Genomic DNA, 27,988 nt, shown 5'->3' on the forward strand with positions numbered 1-27,988 from the left:
GTGGACAGATGTTGACTGACTCGGGGTTGGGCCGCGGATTAGAAACGCATTGAGACGACCTTTACCATTTCATGTCAGAATCAGAGGTACCCGGTACACGGCCCAGACTCCCAGTACAGTACAGTACCAGTGTAGCTTCCCAACTGAGTGAACAGGTAAGCGGTTTAATGCTATACACCATTGTCATTTGACTTAGCCTTAGGCTTAGGGCTTCAAGTTTTCGAATTTCAGTCAGTACAACATGAACATCGACATCCCATTGAAACGTACATATTCATGCACACATGCACCTCCCAACAGGAGTGCCATGTCATCAGAAGCTCTCCCACAAGGCTATGACTTTGGCCCACCTCTAGGCACCACATCAGAAGAGACGAGATACTTGTACGGTGTGTTTTACAAGAAACTCTGTCAGTATCGTACACAACTACCACCGCCCTTGCAACAGAAAATGACAGACACACACATTAAGGGACTAGCTGACGCTCTGCTTGACGGAACAGTGTTCGAAATTGTCAAAGAATTGGAAGATATTCAACAATTTAATGAGAGTACCCTGCTCAATAATCGAGTTACAGTCGTTAGCGCACACAAGACACAAAAAATGGCACTGGCAAAGAAATACAAGGAAGAACTGGCCAGTGTCAAGCAGCACAACCTTCCCTTGGCCAAGAAAAGGCACGAAAAGGAAGAAGCTGAATTACACTTAAAACTGAAAGAGGAGCTGAAATCGATGGATCAGAAGATTATTCTGGAATTGGACCAGCTAGTGACTGATCAACAGTCCACCATGCAGCAAGCAGATATCCCCATGTTCAGTGTGACTAATAACCCAACAGAGATACAGTTGCAGATGCACATACTGAAATTCATTCAAAGACTTTCTGAACTCCCCCCAACCACCACAAGCCACTAATTTGTGTATACTTTGCGAGACTTTCCCAGTAAATCTCTTTGGTTGTTGTTTTCATCTGTTTATTCAACATTTTCAATATTAATATAGTTTCTCATAATAATAATAATTTAACCAGCCTCAAAGGCTTCACACACAAACACTGCACACACACACACACACACACACACACACACAGAATTGGAATGAAAAATGATAAAGCTGTATAATTGTTTTGTGACCTCAAGAGATCACACAGCCTCTGAATTTAGACTGTTTGCATTGTTTGCTCGAGTCCATTTGAGACTTGGGTAAGCATTTGTGGCTTTGAAATAGTTGATACCAGGCCTCAAGGTCCTGTAGGGGAACAAGGGGAATCATGGTCAATGAGGTTGAACTTGTAAAATGAATATAATTATTGTAATTAAGTGCTGGAATTTCACTACATAATTCTACACACACTTGCTAATTGAATACAAAGTACAAAATTATAACACTTTCTAATGATTTCACTGTTACATAGCATCTCGGTAACTTAATTGAAAGTTATATAATAGAGGCAGCCACTACATACACACGCCCAGGCCAGTAGTAGCCAACTGAAGGCATGCAATAAGGAAGAGAGGAGGAAACGCATCGGCTTTGAAACATGATCAGGTTTCAGGTCGGGTAAACAACTCTATACGCTGGTAATTGGTAATTCCCAGCAAAGAGTTGTTAGACAACTAGAGGAAAGAAACTGATGCCCTAAACAATAGCCCTTGCTACAACCCCATCAGTGTTGCACAGACTAGCTATAGATACATGCAAGGGTCTTTTTTTATCGTAATTGATGCACTATCAGGAAATGCACTACATTAGTGGGTATGTCAACAAGGATGAAGTACTGACAATCCAGTCAATGGACGTACCTCAGTAGTGCAGCATGATAGTTTGTAGCTTCTGAAGTTCTTGAGAATTGGATTGACCGGATGAACGTGAATGGTGGTAGACAAGTTGTCCTCTTGTGTGAAATTTACTTCGTAGTCTGTTTGTAGATTTAATTGGACGGGTCTATTTAGCTCGGGGTGGGTGTGGTCAGCTGACATTAATCGCTGTGAATATAATGTGTGTATAGTGTGTATAGTGTAGTGTACTGGTAAACATCACATACACATAATATAATCATATTCATAGTTCCAGGAATCAGTGGTTAAACTATCCATTCTGGGAAACTTCCACCACCCCACTGTATATAATTTCAATGTTATGCATAGACAGTGTATTAGTCACAGCATACCAAACCTTTCCCTCCAGTGTCAACAAACACAACTATATAGACAACACACTAGCAAATGGCTCACCACTTCATTTAGATACATCAGTTCTTCTTTTCTGAGTAGCTGAACACACTCTCTCTTGAAGAACTTTTGTTTGTCTCCTCTGTGATCTCCTATACACCAGTCGGCTGTTTTTTGTTGAATGTTTGTGATGAATGATCCTCGAGCGAATTCAAGTTCACTCTGACCCCTATCTCCGTGCGAGTCTTTCAGTGCTATGCCATAGCTTGTGTAGACAGGCTACAGAGGGAGGAATATATAAAAGTGTTTCGGCACGTTTGGTAGACTAGGTTTGCATGATCTAATGAGAGTTTCTAGCAACAATCACACAATCAGATCTTCATCTACCTAGTCAATTGTTGCCTATAGCAATCCCTGGCTGGAACACTTTTAATGCTGCTACATTCCACTAATGTTACCAAGCCAACAGTTGGCATTGTCCTGCACAGACTAAGAATAGCAGCCAAACCTCTACACAAACCACTGCAACACACCCAAGTCTGGGGCTCTAGGAAACAGCTGCTGAGGGCTATCAAAACGCCTAGACAAAGCTAACCACGAGGCGACAAGAATTCTATTATTCCATACTAGTATGTGTGAAATCATTGTATTGTACTTACATCTCTATCTGGGACGGGGTGCTTGAGTACAGTGTTGCCATTGATCGGGTTCTCCATGAAATAGTGAATGACTTTGTACAGGACTTGAGAGGTGATGTTGTTCAGAGTAAAGCCTGGGTTAGGTCTCTGTGTGGCCACGATCAAGTTATGATGGATACTACCCTCAGACCTAGAGAAGTAGACACAGAGAGATGCATTAGATAGATACTCGATCTGCACACAGTAGCAACTTTCAAGCATATTACAGACATGAATTCGTTAACACTGTGTGGGTGTGTATTGTGAAAACAGTGTCAGCATTTCTAAGAAGCCTTCTACTAGCGATGCATGAATAATGTATTGCTTTCAGTATGCACGCACCTATACGCCACAATATAGGGTGCATGTTCAGATTGTGTTCGGTAGACAAAGAAGGCCCCGTCTCTGTGTTCTTTCCGTAGTATCTGTTCCGCTTGAGACAACGATTTGACTCCTCTGTGTAACCACGACATATTAGGCTGCAAGAGAATGAAACATAATTATAATTATAGCTCATGAATCTACTCACGTATGTCACAATAGCTATCATTACGCTTGTGAAATTAATGCTCTGTGTGAATGTCCAAACTAGAACGATGGAGTAAGGTCAATTAGCTCTGACTCTATAATTAATTGCTCTATAATTAATTGCATGCCAGAGTTCTGTTTGAAGAATTAACAGTAAGTATAGCTAAATAGATAGAATCTGACATGCAGACCCAGTCACCTAGGTGTAGGCAATAGTACACAGCTCCACATTCACAGCATACAAGGATATAAGATGACCCCACCCACTTACCTGTGGTGGGTATTGGCCGAGTTTGATATCAAATGTATGATTTTGAATGAGTGCTTTCTTTTGTGCTTCGTCTATAAGTTCACTGAGTGAGCTAAAGAATGGTCCATTGGGTGTGATGTTGTAGATCACCCCCGTCACTGGGTCACGTTTGCTCTCAATCACGACATGTTTCACACGACACTCGTGCCTGTGAGTAAGTGGCAAGGTGGATACTTATTATAATCTTATTTTAGCATATATCATACAACAGCTAACAAGTATAGGAAGCAAACAGAATCACATTATGGGAGGCACTAGCCTCCAAAGGGAATCCACTACTATCATTCTTCCAGGAATAGTACTTATAGGAAGCAGGAAATTTGAACATGACCTCATATACACATTCCACTAGCTAGGAGATCTGCTCACTCTAGCAGACAGACATTTATAAACAGATGACACTCACATGAAAGAAATGGCAAACTTTCCACTGTAACTCTCGCTTGTTCTCACAATAAAGGAGCCTTGACCACCTTTAAAATCTTGCAAGATGACACGAGCTTCTCTCCTAGTTAGACTGCCATGGTACCATCTATTGGTTGAGGTGGTGGGAACGTGTTAAATAACTTGTTATCTATGAATGGACATGTGTCTATAGCAATTTAACATGAAAGAGAGAGTGTTTTCTCTAGTAAACATCGTAACGTGGTCTTTGGACGCAAATGTTATGCATTTTGGCAGACAACAAGCAAAGTTTGGATTGAATGCCCCCTAATTGCCAAACAAGGCTGTACAGTCACTAAACACATACATGTACATACCTCTGTGTTAGATGCTCCAACTGCTTTGGGTTCACCTAAGTAGGAAACGAAGAGGAAATTTGTAACTTGCAGGAGGAAAGATGAATAATGCAGATTCATTGCATGCTTGACTGACTGACTACCCTTTCACTAACAAGCTAGTTATACTGCAGTTTCTTACCTCTAGTTTAAGGTCTTCATACTCTGTTATATTGAGACAAGGTGCATTGAAGGATACTAAACTTTCGTGCCATTTCTGCAGGGAAAAAACACAGCAAGCAATGATTTACACAATCATGACAGATCGAGTTACCTAATAGGAGTGCGTGTATTCATCAACTCCTCTCGATATTAATCAATAAAGTATCAACAACTTAAGCTATTAGTGGGAAATGAAATACGATATCTGTTTGCATACAGATACAAGGAAAGCCTTTGTTGGTGGCTATTACACTGCTGTGTCACTGCAACATCAGATACTATTGAGTATTTTGTATTTGCACTATCTTGTTGCTAATGAACATTTTTGGCAAAGCAAATTTGTTCTCTATTCAACTCAGCCATTAATTACTTGACTGTTTGTATTCACGCACCTCGTATTTAGGACTCCACACGAACATAGCTTGCTCCTTTTGTACAGAGTCGGAGCCATCTTCAGATTTATTTGATTCTCTGTCAGATTCTATTACCGTCTCCATTATACTGTGTTCGTACTGCAACATCTGAGCAAAGAGAGTACACACATATCAATTTCAATTGTTATAGCTCTTGTAATCTATTATATCTCTCCATGCACTATTTATAAATAACCTGCATGACTCGACTATAAAGTGGATATGTTATGTACTAGATTGAGTTTTCAGCTCATACAGATATAGATCTAGCTAATGCATTAATAGGCCACCAGCTATAGAAAGGTTAAGGTATTGGAGTTGCACTCAACCAGAGTCTGCAAACTAAGCTAGAGAATCCACATGCATGCATACTGCACTAGTACTTGAACCAGCTAACACTGAATGAGCGGTACAGGACTATTACCTTGGTGGCTTGGGCTTGAAACTGATGTTCTCAGTATAAATTGACTCTTCAAGAACGACACTAGCAAGAGCTGGAAATTTCTTCTGTAGTGCTCCTGCTGCTTTATACTAGAGCAACTGTGTTATCATTATCCCGTTCCAGGAACCACTTGCTGGGGAAATACCTCACCGCAGTCTAAATTGACTTTCTAATGATATTCATGATGTTGACATCACACAATGCAACAAGATGGCGAATTTACTCTTCATGTTGTATAGTGCCACATCTGTGCTGTTTCTGCCCCTTGCGAGCTCATATCAGAGCCCTTGCGACTCCCTGACACCAGAATACTGTGCTCTGCCCTTCCCAAGCTCCTACTATACTGCTCCTGACCCAAGCACAGCTACCGGACTAAAGGTCAACTTTTCATCTGCAACCTTTCCACTGGATATAATAGGGAGAGGAGTGAATCCTGCAGAGTGGAACACACTAGGTAGGCACAGTACAACACACACACACACACACACACACAGTACATTTGTGTATGTAATTACAGTATATCAGATAACATGATAATTTTTGCTATCACAGTATCTTACCATAACACATGTGCGTGGGTGTTGGGTTGCTATGGGAAGCCTTACAGCTCAGAGGTGTCTTTTGTATAGCCTCATGTACACTTTAATGCAGATGGTTTCTCCCCATTTCCTTCTATTCTGACCTACTTCCCCCACCTGTCTGATTTCAACCTACCACCACACTGGGACATACAGCAATCACTAGCTGAGGACAGCCCTACAATACTCATTGAGGCTGACACAGGTAAGGCCCAGATAGTCTGCTTACTACAGTGAAACCTGGTCCACCCCTGCAATAAATAGGTGGCCTGCTAACACAGATCCAAACACATGCTATGAAAACTTTGGGGAGTGCATTAACCTGACTGTATTATAATGAGGGTGACCATTAGTGGCCATAAACAATAGACAGCTTTCACTGTTCTACTATGAGCATTTTCAGTATTTGCTTTATCATTGTAGGGGAAAGAATTGCTCATTTTGCTGAGCTAGACACAGCTGCAAATGTAAGTCTGTAAACAACACACCTATTATATATATTTATTCTATGCAAACCCCCCCCCTCCCGCTTCAGCTGGCTGAAAGAGCTCTAATGATTTGGCCGAGCAAAAGGCTTAAAAGTGGTACCCGGTATATCGTAGCTTTGAGATATTTGGAGGATGAGTCTGAACGCCCTATACAGCCTTCTCCTGGTTTTATTGCCCTGAGGTATGCGTGGTGTGTAGTCATGGGGATTATCTACATATGCCAAATGTTATCATACTCCATACATTCTTTTCATGGCTAGCCGGCTAAATTTGCTAAATTGTTTATTTGTTCGTGATTCAAGGACATGAAACTTGAGCCAAATTTGTCCCCAATTCTAGCAAAATGTAAAACGATAGTCCTAAGAGCGTTATCTACCTGGAACCCTGCGTATTGTACATGTATGCTAATTGTTATGTAATTGTATGCTCCCTCTTTACCGGGTAACTGAGTACAGTTTTGCTCCAGTTGATTCAATCATCACAGGCGTCCATGTCTGAACAGTATTACCTGGAAGCAATGTAATATGGTAATATTAGCTAATACTGCGGCGGTGGTCTTATGGACTCTGTGTCAATGATTGTATTTGTCCACAGAGACAAAACAACCAGCAAAGACCCAGATATTGAAAGCAGAAGACAATTATTTGAGGAAATCTTTTCCACCTTATCTTCTATAGGTACGTATATATATTGATTTCATTTTTCGTCCTTCCCTAATTAAATGGATAGACAACAATTTAACTTTGTTGGACCAACACTGTTGAGGAGTATGATTACCTCCTGTGTGTACTACTGCCTCTTTCCAGGAATTACCAGGAACTCCCTCCAGTTGGCATGGGACTTCAACACAGCCAGTATAAAGTGCCTCACTCAAAGGTGTGACATATCTTTCATGCATTAATCTACAAGGTGGCTATGTATGTACTTACAGAGGATTTCAAGTTGGTTGGCAGAAGTTAAAAGTTGAAGTGCACTCAATCATGACCACACACTGTTTGTTTCTTCCTACTAGTGGTCATGACTGCACTTCAACTTTTAACTTCTGCCAACCAACCTGAACTCCTCTGTAGCAGTTGGTCTAAAGTGCCCCACTCAAGGTATAAATAGTGCATAATCTACTGGCAGCTGACATAATTATTACCCGCTAGTGTAAAGGATCTCAACCAAAGGTGTGGTATTAATCAACAAGGTAGTAACAGCTAGTCAAAAGGTGTAAAGTAATGCATGCAATAATCTACTGGGTAGTAACAGCTAGTCAAAAGGGTCTCAATCAAAAGTGTGGAGTCTGCTATCCAAACTTGTTCCCCTAAAGGCTTCTCAGCCAATTTTTTCCTGTCTACCAAAATTAGTTTACATAATCATGTGTGGAATTGTGTGTGGTGTGGGTAATTGGTTGAAGTTGAAACATACGTTGTAATCTCGTAGCTTTCAATTCATTATTGTCTTAATGGCTGCTCACACTCTGTATTAATGGCTGCTCACACTGTTAGACTGCTGTTTATGAGAGATGATGGACTAGCAAGAACGAGTGCCAAGGGTTCAGAGTACATTCTCACCAAGGTCGAGGACAATTTAAACGAAAATATATTCAGGTGAGGGAATTCGCGGTTAACATTGTGAAAATGAAAAATGCATTATGTTTTTAATGTACCATCCCCACCCACTTGATCTTATCTTACAAAAACAAATGGTAGCCAAAAGATACACAGTGTTTTAGAAGCTATACTTGCTTATAATAATGTCGGCTGAGCAAACATCAAAAGAAAATATTTGGTAACTATTACGTTAAGTATTTAACGCCAGATTAAATGCTATGCACTAGTACGAGCGCCCATGCACTTCTCATAACTTTTCTTGGAAAGATTCCGATCACTATACCCAAGAAAAAATTCGAAAAACTAATTTCTGCGGAATTGACCACTTGAAACAACAGGGAAGTCCTACACAGCAATCTCAGAGTAGAATTCTATGCACCAGCAGTTATACAGATAATTCTGCACGTACTCATAACTCTTCTTGGAAACTTTACGATCACTATACCCAAGAACAAATTCGTACTTCTAAGAAGAACTATTTTTGCGGAATCGACCACTTGAAACAACGGGAAATCGTACACAGCAATCTCAGAGTAGAACTCACGTATACTGCACACATTTTCTTGGGAAATTTTACGATCACCATGCACTTCCAAGAATAAAAGAATCACCCACTTGAACCGAAGGAAGTCCTACACGGGCAATTTCAAAGTAGAATTCTTTCCAAAGCTACATACCACAATCTACATTTTTTGGAACCACACTCACACGCACAGGCATATGCACATGCACACATGCACACATGCACACATGCACAACCACATACATACACATGTACACCACATCCACGCATGTACACCATAGGAAAATCCAAGGGTACATGTCAGTTCCAATCTACACCGACGGAGATTTGCCGGGAGCACATTTGGTCCTTGATCCATTCACAATGCTACCAGTGTATCAGGAGCAATCGTCAGCTCTGTTCACGGTGGGCCTCATTGTACTTAGGATAATACTCTGTGCATACATTGAAACTGGAGGTGTAGTATCATGGTGGTGCCTAGACAGCTGTATTGGTGTCTAAACTATGAATGTGTGTATCTTAATTATGTGTAAGCTTTCCCAAAAGATGAAAGTTTTTGTAGTGCTTTGATTTTCCATTTCAAATACAGTAACTGGGTCTCCCTATATATATACAGTTTGTAGCTGCTGCAGTATTTGTCTCATACAATGGTAGGAGTTGTCTTAGGGAAGCCAGCCAGCTGCATTGATTGTATATAATTATAGTTATACAATCATGTATTATTCCGTGCTTGTGTAAGAGTGGATGAAGCGTTTATTAATTTTGTTGACAGTACAGTACCAAAACAGAAACACAGTGATAATTTTCACCTAGATTTAAATTACAGATAGTACTATAAACACATACGTAGTACACGTCAGGTATACCCCCCACACGCACACACACACACACACACACACACACACACACACACACACACACACACACACACAGCTCCTCATCCCTCACAGCGTGGCCAACTCCACACACTCTCCTCCCCTCCTATTACAATACGGCCACGGGCTATTTGGATCTCAATCCGAAGTGGAGTCCGGGTATTTAGAAGCAGAAGCTAACGAATACGGCTATATCCTCTTTGCTTGCGACTGGTGGGGCATGTCTGAACTGGATGTCCCGTCAATTGCGCTCATGATTGGCACAGATATCAGTCACTTTAGCATCATCCCAGACAGACTGACACAGGGCATGCTCAATGCTCACATACTCATGAGACTGGTTAAGGTAACAGCTAGTAGAGGCTATTGCATTATTCTACCCTAAAGGCCACCAGCAATTTGTTTTACCTGCAACAGTTGTATAATAGCCAATTAAAATTTCTAGGTACATGTGTGCATGGGTCATTAACAGTACAGGTACATGTGTAGGTGTCATTAACAGACATGTACATGTGTAGGTGTCATTAACAGACATGTACATGTGTAGGTGTCATTAACAGTACAGGTACATGTGTAGGTGTCATTAGCAGTACAGGTACAGTGCTCTTGCAACAGAGGACTTTGCCCTATAGTAACAGTTAAGTATGAAGAGCCTCCTAGAGACTACTGGTTGAAATGTTTTTGCTTTTCTGTGGCAAGTATAATTGTGAGGTTATAATTATCCACCCTCCAGTGGCTGCCATTATGCAAACTGTTTCAGGAAGTGGCCAGTAAGGATGTGTTTCTTAGTACACTGAACCCATTTCAAGTGCACCAATCTAATTAAAGCAGTGCTGCCTTTGTTCTCAACTAAACAGCACATTGTCCATAACTTACAACACAACCTCATAATACTACCAGATTATCTGTAAAAGTGTTTTATGCTCATATGTAGCTAGCTAGCTAGCCATCAGTAAAATGCAAGTGAGAAGTTTTCATTAAGTTAAACGAACACATTCTGTTTGCTGAGTTGTATAGACTTGCAAACATTTCCAAAAACATGATAAGTTATTTATGTATGCAAGTTTTCCCAGAACACTGTAATCACTAGTTGGATACTGATAAAGCTAGAGTGTACCTGTCAACACAAGCATTTCAATGTATACACAATAGCACCTTTCTCTATACAGAGCACGTTATCAGCTGATCCGATGGTGAACCTAAACGGAAGTGTCAAGATCGATACAGAGCTGACGTATTACTATGGCAACTCCCTGGGGGGTATTCTCGGAGATGTGTACATGGCCTCCACAGTTGATGTGAAGAAAGGTGCATCCATACTTGTGTGCATGTCGAGCACTATTATATACATTTCCTTTGCAATTGCTCACCAATTCAATTAGAACTAACTAATGAATTGAACATTCTATAGAAAGTTGCTTCATTGTATACAATGTACGTCATTATTCACTCTCCCTGCAGGTGTGTTAGGAGTGGCCGGTGGACCCTTTGGCTTGTTGCTACCCAGGAGCAAGGACTTCATACCGTACGCTATTAGGACACTAGTCAGTCAATGGCTGTAGCTATCCCATAATAAAGATGTTGTCAATTAAGCCATAATTATAGCAGTGAGAAAAGACTGCGTGAAGTATAGCTGATAATTTGCATGCCACTAGTATTACATTGTATAGTGTTAACTGTGTATAATGTGTGGGTCTGTGTATGAATTGAACCGTGTGTTTGTGTGTGTGTATTAGTCAGCTCATGTCTCACTGTAGGTTTGAAGTGAGTATGAGAATCCTGTATCCTGATCCGGTGGATTTCATTACAGCGCTGGGATTTGCAAACATGATCTGGTCTCGGCTCGAACCGAGCGCTTACATGGCTTCTATAACTGCTGACCCTCTCCCAAACACGCCCACACACAGGGTACCGCCCACACACACAAACCTATAATAAGATGTGTACATGCAATCATTATTTTAATGATGTTGTTATGTGAGAATTGAAAATTGAGTCAAAAATGTATGTATTTAGTTGCCAGGGTGTTAGTGCGATTGTATTACAGCGGCCAATTTCTCACTACTGCTCTTTGGTGGCTTAATTAAACATTTCCAGCGAAAGCTTGTATAGTGTTGTGCATGAGTAGGGCTCCCCTAGAACTATCCCGTTACTGTCGCACGTAGTACAGGGATATACTTTCATGTCATCATGCATGCATGTGTACTTGTATCTACACTGCATAGTTATTGTCTCTCAAATTGCTCTGTAATTGCTCTTCTATAGGTTCTGTTCCACTATGCATTAGGGGATGCTCAAGTGAATGTACTGGTAAGTGCATGCAGACATGATTATTATGCATTTCAGTGATATCATCTCTGAGCTTCTTGGAAATTGTTTTATCTCTGAGTTGCCATGACAGGTTACTAAGATCATACAAGAACTATGCTTTGCCACAGGCCAGTCTATTGTACCACAACAGAGCCACAATTTACATAACTTGGGTGCCTGGTAACCTCATGGTTTACATGCATCAAAGCATGCACTGTGTACATGTACATGCTGTTAGCTCACCATTAAGATATCAATAGCTAAATGAGTTCAACATTTATACATCCTGTACTTGTAGACTTTAATCAGTCCCTTGGATTCAGAGCAGCCTACATCATCTCAATATGATGCAACTCTTAAGTGACAGCATACGTAGTAACAGTTGATACTATAATTACATTTAGTCCATTGCCACCTAGACTTTATTAGATCATCGATCAATCAAGTCCCTATTGGTTAGTAGTAACTTATACCTTCTTCAACTTTACAAAACTCCTACATGCATATCTTCATAACTGTGACATTATGTCATTCGATCTGCAGGCACTGTATTCTGTTGCCAGGTCGGCAGGAGCTGTCATGTTTGAGAGTAACGTACGATGTTCATTCCAAAATGGGAGCAGTGGTGTAATCACGGAGAAGCTGTACGAGCTCCCCCTAGTATCAGACAGTGCAGTGATCACACAAGACTCTGTTGCCGTGGGGTTTGAGTGTGGATCACCTCCAGAGCCTTTGGTAAGCCCACTGTATATCACGGGTAGAAATTATGCTTTTATATAGGGGAACAGACCACCTGACTCTAAGTATGACACACACGTACGACCAAGGAAGTCTCCCCTGGCTCAAAAGCAAATAGTAAGAGCTGGATTGTGTGTGTGTGTGTACAGTGTACAGTCACTCTGTCCATCGTTCGTACATGCAGTCTACATGTTGAATTCTCAAATATCTGTAACACTAGTACTATAATAATTATAGTTTCTGCACAGTGACGTTTTGTCCATGCTGCAATTGAAGTATACATGGTTGAAGTATACATGCATGTGCAGGGCCTACAATGATTATTATGATAGCTGGTAGCTACATTCATCCAATATACTGCCAGAACCATGCACTCAATTGTGTTTAAAATGAAACTGTACAATTGTACAATGTGTTACTATTCCATGTACACACACACCACCACCACCATGTTACAATCACAACAGGACGATTTTCTGAGAACTGGACAAGTGACAAACGTGTGCAATGGGAAATGCATCTGTTAATCCTTATAACAACTGAAGAAATAAAGTGGTTCATATCGACAGTGACATAATAATTATAACAACATAACTTAACGCAAATTCTTGGAAATTTTATAGTTTATACCCAAATTCTCGGAATATGTATAATTATGTTATAAAATTTTCTTAAGTGATTATTGCCAGTTTTTTTAACTATTGTATAAAAATACTCTAGTTTGGATAAGGTTCATTTCTTGGAATTTAGTGGCGACCACACACCCACTTGAGTTGAGGCAGGGTCGTGACCTCTACCGCTGTCTCCATGGTAATCCAGGAGCACTGACATGAGTATGCACGACTACCTGTGTAGAGACAAAACACAATTATGGTAATGATAATTTATATTCAGAGAAAACGCATTATCGGAGGCATTATAATTATGCATACCCATGCAGTATGGGTTAATCCCAAAACATTGCACACACTTTAATTAGATTGTAAATGCACTGGAATTTTCGAAGTGGTGGCTACTTTCAATATCACCAATCTTACAAATTTGCCTTTTTATAACTTATAATTATGTAGTATAATAACCTAAGAGGTGGTTATTTTTGTCTAGAGGTTTAGTATATACCAACCACCACTGCATGACCAGCTAGTGTGAGCACATCCCTGTAAATCTTCTACACATAGAAATAGCTATATTCAGGAGACCCATGCAGAGAGAGAGCGCTGATCCTCACCTCTTTTTCTGACGAGATTCTTGCTGAGTTTATCAGTGTTAGGCATGTTGTTTCTAAAGAACATGTAGTCACACTTCGAGTGCCAGGTGAAGTCGTTGAAGTGGAGCACGTTGAAGTCACATCCGGTGCATCTCAACTTGTCACATGACCTAGAGCAGTATCATAATAATAATTTCATAGAGCCTCTATAATTAGTGTGCATGTGATCATCGACCCAACGTTTACATAAGGCAAGTTACTGCATGGTGTTTGTATTACACCACTCAACAAAATTAAACAATTATTGGACAATTAGTTCATATGAACAGCACATAAAAATTTTGGAAAGTTAAATTATTGTTTTAATTCGGAGGATTACAGTTCCTAGATTAATTACCTTTGAGAGTTTCGTTCACTGAGTCCCATTTCCGTCATACTACCACCCAACAGTAGCGTTGTACACCTGAAAATGTATTACAACTGATCACATTACGTATTATGTATAGTATGTGAATCAAAGTATGCATTGAAATTAGGGTTGTACAGTACAGTCAGGGTTTAATAATTATTTGCAGAAAATACCTAGGGGTGACATTTGGTAAGGGTCGTTTGGTGAGCTTATTGTAATTGGATGTATGTCTTGTAACGGGTAAAGGGTCATCATCGTTGCAGATGTCATCTATGATATGATCCATGTCTTCATCCTCTGCAGACACCCTCCTATAAATTATACATCATTATCATACACTGCAAATATACACACTAATATTATATTGCATGAGTGTATGGATATAATTATGGGCACTTCTTATTTGTCACACATGGAGAGAGTGGCGCTGTTATTTAATAGCCGTTTGTTGTTGTAGTGACTCAGGGATGTTCGTACTAACCACTCTTAGGCTTAGTTTATTACGCTCTAAAAATGTGTGTTGAAGGTGAGATTTAGTAGATTTAAAATAGCATGGAACAAAAATGGCTATAATTATGTCTATAGAATGTATGCAGATGTCCAACTCACGTCTTAATAGGAGGTATCACATTTATGGATGGTTTGGTGGTCTCAGTGTGGGTCAAGGAGCCTTCAATCTCGTCCAGTAAGTCATCAAGATCATCACTATCGGCCATTATTCTGTCTCCTAGGAGCCTGCAAAAGTGGGCGTGGTGGATCCCCTATTTACTCATGACATCATAGGCCATTGTGATTGACTTGCTACGTACTTCTCGTGCATACTTGAACTCAACTTCATAACTTATTAAACTCTAGCTGCTATAGCTAGCTAGCTAGGAACTGCTTAGACAAGGTATGGACTTACTACAAAGAGTTCTATTTATTTCCCTGGCCCTGGGCCTGTGTACAGTCACAGCAAGAGCTCAGGACACCAATGTTCTTGATACTCCTCTTAACCAAGAAGACTCCAGTGACACTATAAACTCTAATAATGAAGCCAATCAGTCTCATGTCAATGGCACACAAGCGTCTGAGGGTACTATTAATGATGCTGGGGACCAACCAACTAGTACAACAACAGTCACAGTGGCCCCTGCTGACCCAGCAACAACGACCAAGGTGGTGCCACCAACAGAGGCAACTACTACTGAGGAGGAAACGATTGTGACCACTCCTCCCACGGTTACCAAGCCACCAGTTATCAAGCCACCAGTTACCAAGCCACCACCAGAGCCACCAGAGACAGTATCTGTTGAGAGGTTAGTATCGTGGTGTTGGGGGTGGGCACACGCGCACACTCTTTGTACTGAGCCGACACGCCCACAATTTTAGTCTAAGGTTAAGGGCCGATATTACACTCCCTATGTGTACGTACATGTAGGTAGTGCCTATGTGTAGGTAGTGCCTATGTACGTGTAGGTAATGTACTTGTACTGATAGATGGTGTGTCTACAATTCGTGACCATTGTGTTCCTATTATTGTTGAGAACTATGTACAGTGACACAGTGTGAGACTTTTTTTTTCTCTCCAGTCCCACAATCATCACACCAGTCAATCAGACCCCCACCATACCCACCCCACCTGACAATCCAGGGCCAGGGGTCAACCCCTCCTATCCTCCCGGCGAGATTGAACCATCCATCAGCACCTCCATTGCATTCATCTTCTTCCTACTGTGTAAGCTTATCACACCCAGTTATTCAACCTCCTACAGCTAGCCCACCTGTACTGTCTAGTCTCTACCAATACAGTACATGTATCACCATAGCAGCAGAGTGTACACTATTATGGATTTATTTTGACTCCAGCTACCTGTTCATTCATGCACTGACTATTGTGGTTTCCCCTCTTCCTAAACTGAAACTGTTGCATGTGTGTTTGTTTCATACAGTCGTGTGTATTATCCTGGTTCATCTGATGATCAAGTACAAGTTCAAGTACCTCCCAGAGAGTATCTCCTTCGTACTCATAGGTGAGTTATCATTGTCCTCCCCCAACCAGCTCACTCCCACCATGTGGAGTTATCATTATCCCCCAATCAGCTCACTTCCCCAATGTACACTTTATACAATAGCCACTATGACAGGCACTTCTGGTAGCTCTATCAACAGACCATGAATCAGCTAACATACACATACACATGTACAAGCATTGGAATCTCCTGACATACAAATTACTAGACACTGTAATCTCTCTCCCATAAATTTCTCCCCTAAGAATTGATTGTGCTTGTAGCTGAAGGCAGAGGCTAGGGCTTCATCAGAGAGGCCATACTGAATGGTGGTTGATTGTTTTCCTCGGTCCATGGTGGAGTATATTCATTAGCCTCAGCTTGCATAGCGATGAGAGTAAACACAGCATTACTTGGTTGTCAAGCTAATGTCCTCTCTCTTGCATAATTATTATCAACAATAACAATCTCATCCACACACACACAGGTATTGTGATTGGACTCATCTATCACATTATTCAGAGGCTTGGGGTTAGTCTCAAGTACCAAGAAACCTTCTCCCCCAACTCTTTCTTTCTACTATTACTGCCTCCAATCATCTTCGAGTCTGGTTATTCACTGCACAAAGTGAGTGAGAACACACACACACTTTTTGACATGTTCATAGTTACCAGGCCATTCCAACCAAACCACAACATAATGTGCACATGCATGTGGGATTATTGTCAAGGAAATTCCATTCTTTTGTCTTTTGTCTGGAAGTAAAGACAATTGTGTGGAGTTCAAAGCATAGTTATGCCTGTGTATTTTTCACCACTGTTATTTTTGTTTTTTCTCAGGGCAACTTTTTCCAAAACATTGGCTCCATCATCTTATTTGCTGTGATGGGTACGGCAGTGTCCACGTGTATAGTGGGAGGTGGCCTCTATGGACTGTCACAGTTGGGTGTCATATTTTCTCTCAATCTGGTGCAAAGGTCAATAGATCCCTCACTGTATGTACAACCCCTCCCTCTAACTCACCTGTATAGTGTGCCTGCCTTCAGGTCATGTTATTTATAAGCTCTTCACAAATTACAGTAAATTAAGTAGTGGAGTTGGGCCTAAGCCAAGAGCGCATAAAAGAGAGAGAGCGTGTAACTTCCGTCTGCTACAGTACGGGCAGAATCCAAAACCACTACACTATGATCACGTGGGATTACATTCCATGTACATGCAACAGTGAGCAATTTCAAGAATTGTTCTATTTATAGTAGTGGTTTTGGATTCTGCCCGTACTGTAGCAGATGCGTAAGTTGCACGCTCTCTCTCTTTTATGCGCTCTTTGGCCTAAGCACATCATAAAACAATTAAGCTACATAATAGTCACCTTGTTATACTGAATGTTGATAATCCAAGTTAAGTGTCAGCTTGTAGTAGCTCATCTGCTCCACTCTAGATACTTAACCATTCATGTGTCATTCCTCTGTGTCCCTCCAGTTTCTCCTTTGGAGCTCTGATATCTGCAGTGGACCCGGTTGCCACGCTGGCCATCTTCCATGCCCTGGACGTCAACCCCACTCTCAGCATGCTCGTGTTTGGGGAGAGTGTACTCAATGATGCCGTCTCCATCGTCATGACAAAGTGAGATTCCTATTCTGATTGCAGTACTTACTTGTAGCAGGAGCACATGCACGAGGGTATGTGCTCCTGCTTGTATGGCTTTGTGTACTAGTAGCTGCTTGTGGTTAAAAACATTATGGGATACCTAGGGTACACATTGGACATGTAATGACGCCTTGATTAGCGTTAATTAAATTTATGGTAGCGCTAATTGATCTACTGTGGTCAGGTGTACATGCACTATTGCTATTACCCTCCCCCTCCCTACACAGGACCATCATACAGCAGGCAGTGACCACCTCTGATGAGAGCCCTGGCATGGTGCTCCTCTGGGCTCTGCTCAACTTCCTCAAGATGTTCTTTGTCTCTGCCTTTATCGGAGTCATGTTTGCACTGCTTAGCGCCGTGGTGAGTGTGTGTGTGTGTGTGTGTGTGTGTGTGTGTGTGTGTGTGTGTGTGTGTGTGAGTGTGGGTGTGTGTGTGTGTGTGTGTGTGTGTGTGTGGAGGAGGCAGCATGACATGTTAGAGCCTGGTTTATGTTACACTGTGCAGTGCCTATAATATCAGTATTCTTCCATCCACAGTTCCTCAAGTTTGTAAACCTTCGTAAGCATCATTCTCTGGAGTTTGCCATGTGGTTCTTGTTTGCATTTGGTCCCTATTTCCTGGCCGAGGGTCTCAAATTATCTGGGATCATGGCAGTACTGTTCTGTGGGATCGTCATGTCACATTACACCCACCTCAACCTCTCACCAGTCACACAGGTCACAGTGCAACAGATACTGAGGAGCGTCGCTTTCATGGCAGGTACGATTGTTGGGGGGGTAGTCCCTCACTCATATTCTCACTCTAAAAGGGCCAGCTTGAAATGTGTATAATAAATATTTCACTTCTCAGCTTGTTAATGTATTACTTTGTACCTGTACTTGTAATTACCCTTTTATCATCTTATCTCCCCTACAGAGGTTGTGGTGTTCTTGTATATTGGCATGCAAGTATTTACTATCACTACATCATTTGAAGTTGGTCTGATTGTGTGGAGTCTTATTCTGATCCTCTTGGGCAGAGCTCTCAATATATACCCTCTCTCCTTCCTCGTCAACCGGTTCAGGACTGTCAAGATCAGTGGTCGTATGCAGTTCATCATGTGGTTCAGTGGTAAGTGTGTACTGTGTGTACAACCTTTAAACTGTTGACCACTAAAAGTCTGCACAGATGGGTGCATTCATACCTGAGGTCGATTAGTGTATTCATTCGCTTCTCATACTGTTGTGTATTAGAGGCTTGTGAACATTATTATATGAGGCCGTGCCGCGGCCAGCGGGTATAGTAGTCCGTTGGTTTGTTTGTTTGTCTGTCTGTTTGTTATTTATGAGCCTACTCACCTGGATGCCATAGCTCTGCGTTTACAGCATGGATAGCCTTCACACAACAAGTTTTAACACTTGCAGCTGAAGTGATTCTTTACCGGTCCCCATTAAGTAGATGTAGGTTTTGTTGCTCCTTTACCTACTATACTACTGAACACTCCTCTGGTTTTAATAGATCTATTTTTATTCATGTCAACAGCCGAGGGTTAGCGCTTTAGTGCTCTAGTTGTCGGTTCAGTCCACTGTGTACACTGTAAAAATGTATTTCACTTCCCATTTGGCCTCTCCTTTACCAGGATTGGCTGTGTACATGTACAGCACGTGTAGCACAGCACAGCTTCCCCCCCTTCCCTTTACAACTCAGTTTCATTATATCATTTTAGTGACATTTAATTTCACTTCTACATTGTCTCCCCAGGTCTCCGTGGAGCTATAGCGTATGCCCTGGCACTGAACCTGTCTGATCATGGGGACAAGTTTGGGTCTCCCGAGGTCATCAGTGTCCTGGACACCACCACTCTCATCATAGTCTTGTTCACTATCATAGTCTGTGGAGGCTCTACTCTACCTATACTAAAGGTGGGACTGTGTGTGCGTGCACTGACTGTGTTTGACAATAAGGTGTCTACACAGCTTTGCTTTGTGCATGCCTTAAATACTTGAGTAGCACATTACATTGGAGTCAGAGCCGTAGTTGTGTAGCCTTTAATCAGTTTAGTAAATGTACTTACTATGCTTATTTCTTTCTGGTCTAAATTGAGCCTGTTTTTATAGCAAACTTTGAGAGACCATAACTTTAAATTGTTCAAAATCAAACATCTTGGATAGTGCTACAATATCAGTCTACATGCAGTGTAATTACAGCCCCCCCCCCCCACACACACACACGCCCCCCCCACACACACACACACACACACACACACACACACACGCACACACACACACACACACACACACACACACACACACACACACACATTAGTTCCTAAGCAAAGGCTCTGAAGGAGTGCACCTCACTCTGAGCAAGACAGAGGACCAAGGAGCAGCTGTCGTAGTACAAACTGACCAATCAGACACAACGTTGCCCCGAGCCACACCCACAGTCAGACACCAATGGTTCCTCTCGTTAGACTTTAGGTGAGACAGGGGGTGGTCTCAGTAGGGGGTGGGATGGAGTAGAGAGTAGTAGGTTTAGGGTTCTGTTGGTGTGTCCAGTATAATTATTGTACGAGATTAACTATAAGACTTTTTACTGTTGTTGCAGATTTTTCAAGCCGTGGCTGGTCAGGAAATTCACAAAACAGGTCAGCTTGCACTGTAATACACATGTGTTTAATTTTGATGGCTTACTGATCTAATGCAACCTGTGCAATATTCTCCACAGTATACTCATCCACCCCACCCACCACACACACACACTCATCCACCCCACCCACCACACACACACACTCATCCACCACACCCACACACTCATCCACCCCACCCACCATACACACACACTCATCCACCCCACCCACCACACACACACACACTCATCCACCCCACCCACCACACACACACACACTCATCCACCACACACACACACTCATCCACCACCCACCACACACACACACTCATCCACCCCACCCACCACACACTCATCCACCACCCACCACACACACTCATCCACCACCCACCACACACACACACACTCATCCACCCCACCCACCACACACACACCACACACACACTCATCCACCCACCACACACACACTCTCACAGGAGGTACACGAAGCTCGCATTGAGATGCAACGACATACCAACGAGTGGTACCAAGGTGTCCGAGCCGTGGCCAGCGATGAAGAAGCTGAAACCTCACTAATAGAAATAGAGTCAAGAGTCGTCCACGGAATCGAGCGAGGACCAAGAGAGAGAAAGAATGCGTCTAGTTCTGGTAGTAGTAGTACTGAGTCACTGCTTAGTGGCTGTGATAGAACCTCACCACCAGCTGCTGTATTACACGAGTCTTTGTAGCTCTGTATAATAAACACTGACTGTGTTTGTGTGTGTGTTGATTTTTGTACTCTTCTGTCAGTTTGTTCACGATCATTTATTAGAGCACTGGTGCGTAAGTATACAAATTGTGTACATGTCATGTAGGTGAATATGTTTATATGATTGTCTATCAGCTTAAAAAAGTTGAAGAAAATAGTTAATGCTAAAAATGTTTGCAAAGAACGCTATTTTTTAATGTTCTTCTTCTTGAAGCACATCCCATAAATGATTGCTGCAAACCCGAATATGCAAGCGATGATATTGACAATGAAGCCGGCCAGGGCAATGCCAAAACCATAGGAGAAACAGCCGTCTATTTCTGCACCGTTGATGGTGAAGAAGCCGGCAAAGTGTTGCTCCGTGTCTGCATACACTCCTAGGGCGGCAGCGTAGAGCAAAACTGTGTGTGTGGGTGTGTGAGGAGTGGGTATAATGTGTGTGGGTGTGTGTGAGGAGTGGGCATGTGTGTGTGGGCATGTACGCAGCTAGAGAAATGGGTATGCAGCAAATGCCCAGAACAATTATACGTCTTGTACATCAATAGTAGGCACAAAAGCTGACTATACATAGATGCATGGTCGACTACACGTATAGAGGTGTTCTATGCACCTGTGAACAATGCCAGAACCTCGGCTACAATGGTGGCAGCCCAGTGGAAGAAGGGCAGGAAGAGGCAGAGGGAGACAAAGCTCAGCACCACACCCAGGATCATGAGCACTGCCGACGCCTGGAGATTCTCCTTGACTGTGGGTGTGGATGTGTGTGTGTGTGTGGGTGGGTGTGTGTGTGTGTGTGGGTGGGTGTTGATGTGTGGGTGTGTGTGGATGTGTGGGTGTGTGTGTTGTGTACTTGTAATGATTACATTATTGAGATTAATAGCTCAGAAGAAAGTAAACTGTAAAGGATAATGTGAAAGTGGACCTGATTCTATCGCTATTAACTAATGTCAGAAGCCCACTGGTTACAAATTTGCTTGGAGATATTGGAATGTGTTGCAATGCTAAGGTGTGTGGCTTAAAGATATCACAGCCAAACAAAAACAGTCCACATTCCATTATCTCTGTCCAAGAAGGAACGCTTCGAAAAATAGCTAGTGGCTTCAAAATTTGTCAAACTATTATTAGGAGATTAACTAATGGCCTTCGTAGTATAATAGGCAATTGATACATTTTTACATGCATGCCACAATTACATGGTCCAGGCAATACTAGCATTTCAACGTGAATGCTCAAATAGTTGGTAGCTACACATAATAAAGCAGGAATGCATGCACAGCTTGACGATGAGCCAACCTTGTCTGCAGTTGTCCTGGTCGTTGGAGTTGTGTATCTCTGGATGAGAGAATCTGTCCAGAGCACTGACGAGTGGGAGGCCAGCCATTGAGCAGTTCACATCACCAACGGAAACACACTCACTCTGGGGGGAGAGAATTTAATGAACAACATAATCCCACAACTGACATAAAATCAAATCCAAGTGATGTACTTGACATTATGGGTAACCTGGGTTGAAATTTAGCTATGTAACATATATTATATACACTGCCGTATTTTCCTCACTGTAGGTTGCTGATCCAGGCTAAGACCTAGCTCTAGAATCTCTGTGGTGATGGTGTAGGAGATACAACGAGATGTCAGTCCAACACTCTTCAGAGTCGCACCATCTGGAACACCCTCGCTGGTGCGTACGGTCTCGAGACGTGTCCATTCCCCTATTCCAATACTGACTGCACCCAAGATTACTCCAATGGCCAACAGTATGAGACTGAAGAGCTGCGAAGTATTGTAACAACTATGAATATGTTTAGCTCAACCACATTGACAACAGCTAGCATCTGAGCTTTAGATGATTGTATAATTATGGCAAAGTTTATGAGTATGAACTTACAGCCACTGGGTTGAAGTTACTGAAGGAGATGCATTTAGCCTTCATCTTTACACAGAAGTATTGACAGAGCCTGTAGATTGCTGGTGTTTTCTTTGAGATGCTGTTGTGGTAGTCAATTGTGCTTGTCTAATGAATATCATTATTGAAGCTCTAATTAGCTGCAAAGAAATCTACCGAAATTTTAGAAACAAAAAGGGGGCGTGCCTGTAGATCAATCCTCACACAGAACTGATAGTTAAGTTGCAGTTGCTGTATTACGACTGTAGCTAACAGTCTAGCTGAGTCGTTTGCAGCATCTTAGTAACACTGAGGTACTCCACTGAGCAGCCAAATCTGTACCGCAGCAAACTCTGATCTGGTAAGCGAGCTCCGTTTATTCTTGCACACTAACTCAGTAAAATTAGTAACCACGTACATGCACATGGCCCACACACGTACACCTTCAACTTGAAAACTACAGTGTGGTTCAACTTTTATATTGCCTCAGTACGTGAGTTTAAGTTTAATATCCATCCTGGTGGCCTCACTACGATTTTATGTTCATTGTTAGCATAGATCTAGTATTGTATATAAAATACGACTGTAGGTATTTATAATCATGGTTCTATTTGTATGTTATACAGCCTCATCTGTCTTGACGAGAAGGAGGACGTGTTAAAGCCATGTTTGAATTCAGTTCTGCCCTGAGGCCGTGCCTGAAGTGGTCCGGAGGGCTCATCAGAACTCGTACACTCGCTCTCAGAGAATCGAACTTTGTGAGGTCTAGTTTTCGACGATTTTGCTCCTCCACAGAAGCAGCCCCTCCCCCTGGCACACCCTACAACAAACTCACTGTAGGCGTACCCAAAGAGACATTTCTCAACGAGAAGAGAGTTGCTCTTTCACCAGTTGCCTGCAAGCTCTTAACGAAGGAAGGATTCTCTGTTCTAATTGAAGGAGGCGCCGGTTCCGAAGCAAAGTTTTCAAATGCCGAGTACGAGGCTGCGGGAGCGAAAATCGGGACTGCTGAAGATGCATTTCGTTCGGATATCATCATGAAAGTTCGAGCCCCATCTCTCAAAGAAACCGATCACCTGAAGCAAGGCTCTTCACTTATTAGCTTCCTCTACCCTGCTCAGAATTCGGATCTCATTGATGAGCTAGCCAAGAAGAAGATCAACCTTTTCGCTGTCGACCAGATACCTCGAATCAGCAGAGCTCAAGTTTTTGATGCCCTCAGCTCTATGGCCAATATCGCTGGCTACAAGGGAGTAATTGAAGCAGCCAATCATTTTGGACGATTCTTCACTGGACAGATTACAGCTGCAGGGAAAGTCCCTCCTGCCAAGGTGCTTGTTATTGGAGGGGGCGTGGCTGGTCTGTCCGCCATTGGAACGGCCAAGAACATGGGTGCAATCGTTCGAGCGTTTGACACGCGAGCAGCCGTGAAGGAGCAGGTGCAGTCACTAGGAGCGGAGTTTCTGGAGGTCAATATCAAGGAATCAGGAGACGGAGCCGGTGGCTATGCTAAAGTCATGTCGAAAGAATTCATTGAAGCTGAAATGGCACTTTTTGCCAAGCAATGCAAGGAGATTGATATCCTCATTTCCACTGCACTGATTCCCGGGAAGCCAGCACCGAAACTGATCAAGCGTGAGATGATCGAATCGATGAAAGCCGGCTCAGTTGTGGTGGATCTGGCGGCCGAAGCAGGAGGCAATTTTGAGACGACTAAACCTGGAGAGCTATACCAGTACAAGGGTGTGACTCACATCGGGTACACGGACCTGCCCAGTCGACTACCCACACAGTCCAGTACCCTGTACGCCAACAACATCTCGAAGTACCTCCTCTCTATGGGGCCCAAAGGTGAGTGGCACTTGATAATAACTTGGCATTCGTTATTTGTATATGTACATGCATTGCTCTAAAGTGTCCCAATTTGCCGTTTTCGTTTTGAATTTTCATGCGGAAAATGTTCCAAGTCCAGTGCCTGTTTAGTCCGTTTAACATGCATGTATGCCCGATGACCAACTGTGATGGTTGGTGTAGCAATGCTGTTTTGAAAATCACTGTTACTATAATTATACTGTATCGCGGGTAATTTTCGGGGGATAAAATATTTGTGGTTGAGCAGTATTTAGTCATTTCATGGATAATATTTTCGTGGTTGCTGCTTGCACTGCAGGTAAAGGTAGGCAAGGTCGCTTCATTCGTGGGTAAAATATTCGTGGTCAGATCTTCAACCACGAAAACCACGAATATTTTGCCCCACGAAAATTACCCTGTATATGGTATTCCTTTTTCATTTCTTCCCATAGACAGTCATAATTATGGGTGAATGCATGTAATGGAAGGGACAAATTGTGGTCTGTCCTTGTACAAATAGTCTATGGCATTCACAATCACATTCTGTGCTACTCTACATTGTATTGTATTTGTACACACATACACCGAAACAGATATTTTCTTAGACAAATATAATTTAATTCATACTATTCCCCTATAGGTCAGTTCCATATTGATCTTCAGGACGAGGTTGTACGAGGATCCATTATCCTGAGGGACGGGGAAAAGATGTGGCCGCCACCGCCTCCTCCGAAACTGCCCGAGCCAGAGGTCAAAGACACACAGCCGATACCTGTCGTACAAGCCCAGGTCGTGGAAGACACACCGTTTAAGACGACCATGAAACAATCACTCGTGTACACTGCTGGACTTGGTTCGCTATTGGGACTCGGAATTATTACACCTACTCCGGCTTTCAGTACCATGGTTACGACGTTCTCGCTCTCCGGAATCGTAGGGTACCACACAGTGTGGGGGGTTTCCCCTGCCCTCCACTCCCCTCTCATGTCCGTCACCAACGCTATCTCTGGGATCACTGCAGTTGGAGGGCTTCTCTGCATGGGGGGTGGCTATCTACCCACGACCACAGCACAGGGACTGGCTGCAACAGCTGCTTTCATTTCGGCCATCAACATTTTCGGAGGCTTCCAAATCACCCAGCGAATGTTGGACATGTTCAAACGACCTGACGACCCTTCAGAGCACAACTACCTCTACGCTATACCTGGAGTTGGATTCCTCGGAGCTTATCTTGCGGCGCACATGGCGGGCCACTCGGATATCCTTCAGATGGCCTACCTTGCAGCTTCTCTGTGTTGTGTTGGTGCTCTCACCGGCCTTGCGTCTCAGGCCACAGCTCGACAAGGTAACGCCCTGGGAGTGATTGGGGTTACAACTGGCATTGTCACCACTCTGGCTAGCATGGGACTGTCAAACGAAGTGCTCATGCAGATGACGGGTGCTTTAGGTGGTGGAGGACTTATTGGAACTATTATCGCTCGGCGTATGGCTATCACTGATCTACCACAACTGGTTGCCGCTTTCCACAGCTTTGTTGGTTTGGCCGCTGTTCTTACCTGTCTTTCGACGTACATGTCCGAGTATACCCACCTTGCGTCCGATCCTAGCGGTGCCGTCACTAAAGCTGCTCTTTACCTCGGTACCTATATCGGAGGGGTGACCTTTACTGGCTCTCTGATTGCGTTTGGCAAACTCCAAGGTATGCTCAAATCCGACCCCCTTATTTTCCCCGGAAGACATCTGCTCAATGCTGCTCTACTGACTACAAATGTCGGTGCTATGGGCTACTATATGACCAACCCCGGTTACTCGGCTGACATGAGCTGTCTGACCACTACCACACTTCTCTCATCTGTGATGGGAGTCACTCTCACCTCTGCCATTGGAGGAGCCGATATGCCTGTTGTCATATCCGTCCTCAACTCTTACAGCGGTTGGGCTTTGTGTGCCGAGGGATTTATGCTTAACAACAACCTACTGACGATTGTTGGTACAATGATCGGGTCGTCTGGTGCTATCCTCTCGTACATCATGTGCAAGGCCATGAATCGATCGCTCACAAATGTCATCTTTGGTGGAACGAACATCGGAACAAAGAGCAACACTGGAGGAAAGCCAAAGGAGATCACTGGAGTCCACACCGAGATCGATCTTGATGGAACCGTCGATCTGATTGATGAGGCTCAAAACATCATCATCACCCCAGGCTATGGTTTATGTGTGGCTCAAGCACAGTACCCGATTGCAGAGTTGGTTCGTATCCTTCGCGAGAAAGGCAAGACTGTTCGATTTGGAGTACACCCTGTAGCTGGACGTATGCCTGGACAGCTCAACGTGCTTCTGGCCGAGGCTGGTGTCCCGTACGATGTCGTCTTGGAGATGGATGAAATAAACGATGACTTTAAGGACACAGACCTCACTCTGGTGATTGGAGCCAATGACACTGTCAACTCTGCGGCTGAGGAAGACCCTAACTCCGTCATTGCTGGCATGCCAGTACTTCAGGTGAGTGTGTGTGGGTGTGTGGGTGGGTGTGTGGGTGTGTGGGTGTACTTAATGGTAGGGCTACGTGTACGAGTGTACTTGTAACTTTGAAGAGCATTTTTGTGGTAGCAGTGCGTGAACTTGGTCGTTAGTGGGAAATTTTTGTGTAGGCTAATTAATCATTGCCTGAATCTTTGTGGTTATTATACATGTGACTTTTTTTTTAATATTCATACGATATATCACCCCCCCCCCATGCAGGTGTGGCAAGGCAAGCACAGCGTTGTGATGAAGCGTACTCTGGGCGTGGGGTATGCTGCCGTGGACAACCCTGTCTTCTACAAGGACAACACCTCCATGCTGCTAGGAGACGCCAAGAAAACTTGTGAAGCTCTCTTGGCCAAGATCAAGAACAAATACGAATAAACGTTATGTGTAGAGTTATTTAGAGGTTGCGTGAACAAACATTGTGTGTAGCTCAAGCTAGCTAGGTAAACATATTTTTCACATGGTTATCCGGATACATATAATTTTATTTATTTATTGCAATTAGTGAAGATTAACAAT

The 27,988-nt window shown here is 42.9% G+C and overlaps 7 protein-coding genes across 9 annotated transcripts; 4 read left to right on the forward strand and 3 right to left on the reverse strand.

The window, feature by feature from the left end:
* Positions 1-46: 46 nt before the first annotated feature.
* LOC135340883 (protein DGCR6-like) lies at positions 47-1,031 on the forward strand. The gene is made up of 2 exons (XM_064537298.1): positions 47-155; positions 301-1,031. Exon 2 carries the CDS (start codon positions 308-310, stop codon positions 914-916), a length of 609 nt encoding a protein of 202 aa, XP_064393368.1. The 5' UTR covers positions 47-155; positions 301-307; the 3' UTR covers positions 917-1,031.
* On the reverse strand, positions 999-5,626 carry LOC135340880 (uncharacterized). Its single transcript, XM_064537295.1, has 11 exons — positions 5,466-5,626; positions 5,021-5,149; positions 4,609-4,683; positions 4,449-4,483; positions 4,094-4,219; positions 3,649-3,835; positions 3,192-3,328; positions 2,832-3,000; positions 2,236-2,451; positions 1,804-1,986; positions 999-1,249 (listed from the first exon to the last, which is right to left on the reverse strand). The coding sequence occupies exons 2-11, from the start codon at positions 5,147-5,149 to the stop codon at positions 1,136-1,138; spliced, it is 1,371 nt and encodes a 456-aa protein (XP_064393365.1). The 5' UTR covers positions 5,466-5,626; the 3' UTR covers positions 999-1,135.
* Positions 5,627-5,656: 30 nt separating this feature from the next.
* On the forward strand, positions 5,657-13,269 carry LOC135340879 (uncharacterized). Its single transcript, XM_064537294.1, has 16 exons — positions 5,657-5,937; positions 6,135-6,266; positions 6,485-6,528; positions 6,597-6,730; positions 7,144-7,226; positions 7,356-7,425; positions 8,040-8,141; positions 8,949-9,072; positions 9,601-9,888; positions 10,712-10,850; positions 11,004-11,067; positions 11,300-11,450; positions 11,808-11,852; positions 12,396-12,587; positions 12,633-12,707; positions 13,058-13,269. Exons 1-16 carry the CDS (start codon positions 5,694-5,696, stop codon positions 13,115-13,117), a joined length of 1,947 nt encoding a protein of 648 aa, XP_064393364.1. The 5' UTR covers positions 5,657-5,693; the 3' UTR covers positions 13,118-13,269.
* On the reverse strand, positions 13,155-14,976 carry LOC135340884 (cilia- and flagella-associated protein 418-like). The gene is made up of 5 exons (XM_064537299.1): positions 14,816-14,976; positions 14,380-14,517; positions 14,195-14,260; positions 13,819-13,967; positions 13,155-13,437 (listed from the first exon to the last, which is right to left on the reverse strand). The coding sequence occupies exons 1-5, from the start codon at positions 14,920-14,922 to the stop codon at positions 13,337-13,339; spliced, it is 561 nt and encodes a 186-aa protein (XP_064393369.1). The 5' UTR covers positions 14,923-14,976; the 3' UTR covers positions 13,155-13,336.
* A 16-nt stretch (positions 14,977-14,992) lies between these two features.
* On the forward strand, positions 14,993-21,359 carry LOC135340878 (sodium/hydrogen exchanger 8-like). Its single transcript, XM_064537292.1, has 13 exons — positions 14,993-15,504; positions 15,778-15,923; positions 16,138-16,218; positions 16,685-16,824; positions 17,037-17,173; positions 17,676-17,819; positions 18,071-18,206; positions 18,383-18,605; positions 18,762-18,956; positions 19,587-19,747; positions 20,151-20,305; positions 20,433-20,472; positions 20,930-21,359. The coding sequence occupies exons 1-13, from the start codon at positions 15,101-15,103 to the stop codon at positions 21,179-21,181; spliced, it is 2,214 nt and encodes a 737-aa protein (XP_064393362.1). The 5' UTR covers positions 14,993-15,100; the 3' UTR covers positions 21,182-21,359.
* On the reverse strand, positions 21,234-23,250 carry LOC135340882 (uncharacterized). The gene is made up of 5 exons (XM_064537297.1): positions 23,090-23,250; positions 22,762-22,974; positions 22,495-22,618; positions 21,812-21,946; positions 21,234-21,602 (listed from the first exon to the last, which is right to left on the reverse strand). Exons 1-5 carry the CDS (start codon positions 23,132-23,134, stop codon positions 21,388-21,390), a joined length of 732 nt encoding a protein of 243 aa, XP_064393367.1. The 5' UTR covers positions 23,135-23,250; the 3' UTR covers positions 21,234-21,387.
* A 17-nt stretch (positions 23,251-23,267) lies between these two features.
* LOC135340876 (NAD(P) transhydrogenase, mitochondrial-like) lies at positions 23,268-27,978 on the forward strand. Of its 3 annotated transcripts, none has more exons than XM_064537289.1 (4): positions 23,268-23,447; positions 23,713-24,937; positions 25,578-27,442; positions 27,683-27,978. In XM_064537289.1, exons 2-4 carry the CDS (start codon positions 23,752-23,754, stop codon positions 27,845-27,847), a joined length of 3,216 nt encoding a protein of 1,071 aa, XP_064393359.1. In that variant the 5' UTR covers positions 23,268-23,447; positions 23,713-23,751; the 3' UTR covers positions 27,848-27,978. The 3 variants fall into 3 exon arrangements, with proteins under 3 accessions (XP_064393359.1, XP_064393360.1, XP_064393361.1); XM_064537290.1 differs by lacking the exon at positions 23,268-23,447 and adding an exon at positions 23,479-23,575; XM_064537291.1 differs by lacking the exon at positions 23,268-23,447 and adding an exon at positions 23,484-23,579.
* The last annotated feature ends 10 nt before the right edge of the window (positions 27,979-27,988 follow it).

Source organism: Halichondria panicea, chromosome 9 (assembly GCF_963675165.1).
Source record: "Halichondria panicea chromosome 9, odHalPani1.1, whole genome shotgun sequence".
Taxonomy (NCBI): domain Eukaryota; kingdom Metazoa; phylum Porifera; class Demospongiae; order Suberitida; family Halichondriidae; genus Halichondria; species Halichondria panicea.

Bases quoted from the DNA above. Each gene is read 5' to 3' on its own strand.
- LOC135340878 (XM_064537292.1), top strand. From the start codon at position 15,101: ATGGACTTACTACAAAGAGTTCTATTTATTTCCCTGGCCCTGGGCCTG. The intron at 18,957-19,586 runs GTAAGTGTGTAC...TTGTCTCCCCAG, and splicing joins GTTCATCATGTGGTTCAGTG to GTCTCCGTGGAGCTATAGCG. The intron at 20,306-20,432 runs GTGAGACAGGGG...CTGTTGTTGCAG, and splicing joins TTCCTCTCGTTAGACTTTAG to ATTTTTCAAGCCGTGGCTGG.
- LOC135340880 (XM_064537295.1), bottom strand. From the start codon at position 5,149: ATGTTGCAGTACGAACACAGTATAATGGAGACGGTAATAGAATCTGAC. The intron at 4,484-4,608 runs GTAAGAAACTGC...TTTCCTACTTAG, and splicing joins ATGAAGACCTTAAACTAGAG to GTGAACCCAAAGCAGTTGGA. The intron at 4,220-4,448 runs GTATGTACATGT...CTCAACCAATAG, and splicing joins TTGGAGCATCTAACACAGAG to ATGGTACCATGGCAGTCTAA.
- LOC135340883 (XM_064537298.1), top strand. From the start codon at position 308: ATGTCATCAGAAGCTCTCCCACAAGGCTATGACTTTGGCCCACCTCTA.
- LOC135340884 (XM_064537299.1), bottom strand. From the start codon at position 14,922: ATGGCCGATAGTGATGATCTTGATGACTTACTGGACGAGATTGAAGGC. The intron at 14,261-14,379 runs GTATTTTCTGCA...ATACATTTTCAG, and splicing joins TTACCAAATGTCACCCCTAG to GTGTACAACGCTACTGTTGG. The intron at 13,438-13,818 runs GTGAGGATCAGC...GTCTCTACACAG, and splicing joins GAATCTCGTCAGAAAAAGAG to GTAGTCGTGCATACTCATGT.
- LOC135340882 (XM_064537297.1), bottom strand. From the start codon at position 23,134: ATGAAGGCTAAATGCATCTCCTTCAGTAACTTCAACCCAGTGGCT. The intron at 21,947-22,494 runs GTTGGCTCATCG...CCACACCCACAG, and splicing joins CCAGGACAACTGCAGACAAG to TCAAGGAGAATCTCCAGGCG. The intron at 21,603-21,811 runs GTGCATAGAACA...CCACACACACAG, and splicing joins GGTTCTGGCATTGTTCACAG to TTTTGCTCTACGCTGCCGCC.
- LOC135340879 (XM_064537294.1), top strand. From the start codon at position 5,694: ATGGCGAATTTACTCTTCATGTTGTATAGTGCCACATCTGTGCTGTTT. The intron at 11,451-11,807 runs GTACCGCCCACA...GCTCTTCTATAG, and splicing joins CAAACACGCCCACACACAGG to GTTCTGTTCCACTATGCATT. The intron at 11,853-12,395 runs GTAAGTGCATGC...TTCGATCTGCAG, and splicing joins ATGCTCAAGTGAATGTACTG to GCACTGTATTCTGTTGCCAG.
- LOC135340876 (XM_064537289.1), top strand. From the start codon at position 23,752: ATGTTTGAATTCAGTTCTGCCCTGAGGCCGTGCCTGAAGTGGTCCGGA. The intron at 24,938-25,577 runs GTGAGTGGCACT...ATTCCCCTATAG, and splicing joins CCTCTCTATGGGGCCCAAAG to GTCAGTTCCATATTGATCTT. The intron at 27,443-27,682 runs GTGAGTGTGTGT...CCCCCCATGCAG, and splicing joins CTGGCATGCCAGTACTTCAG to GTGTGGCAAGGCAAGCACAG.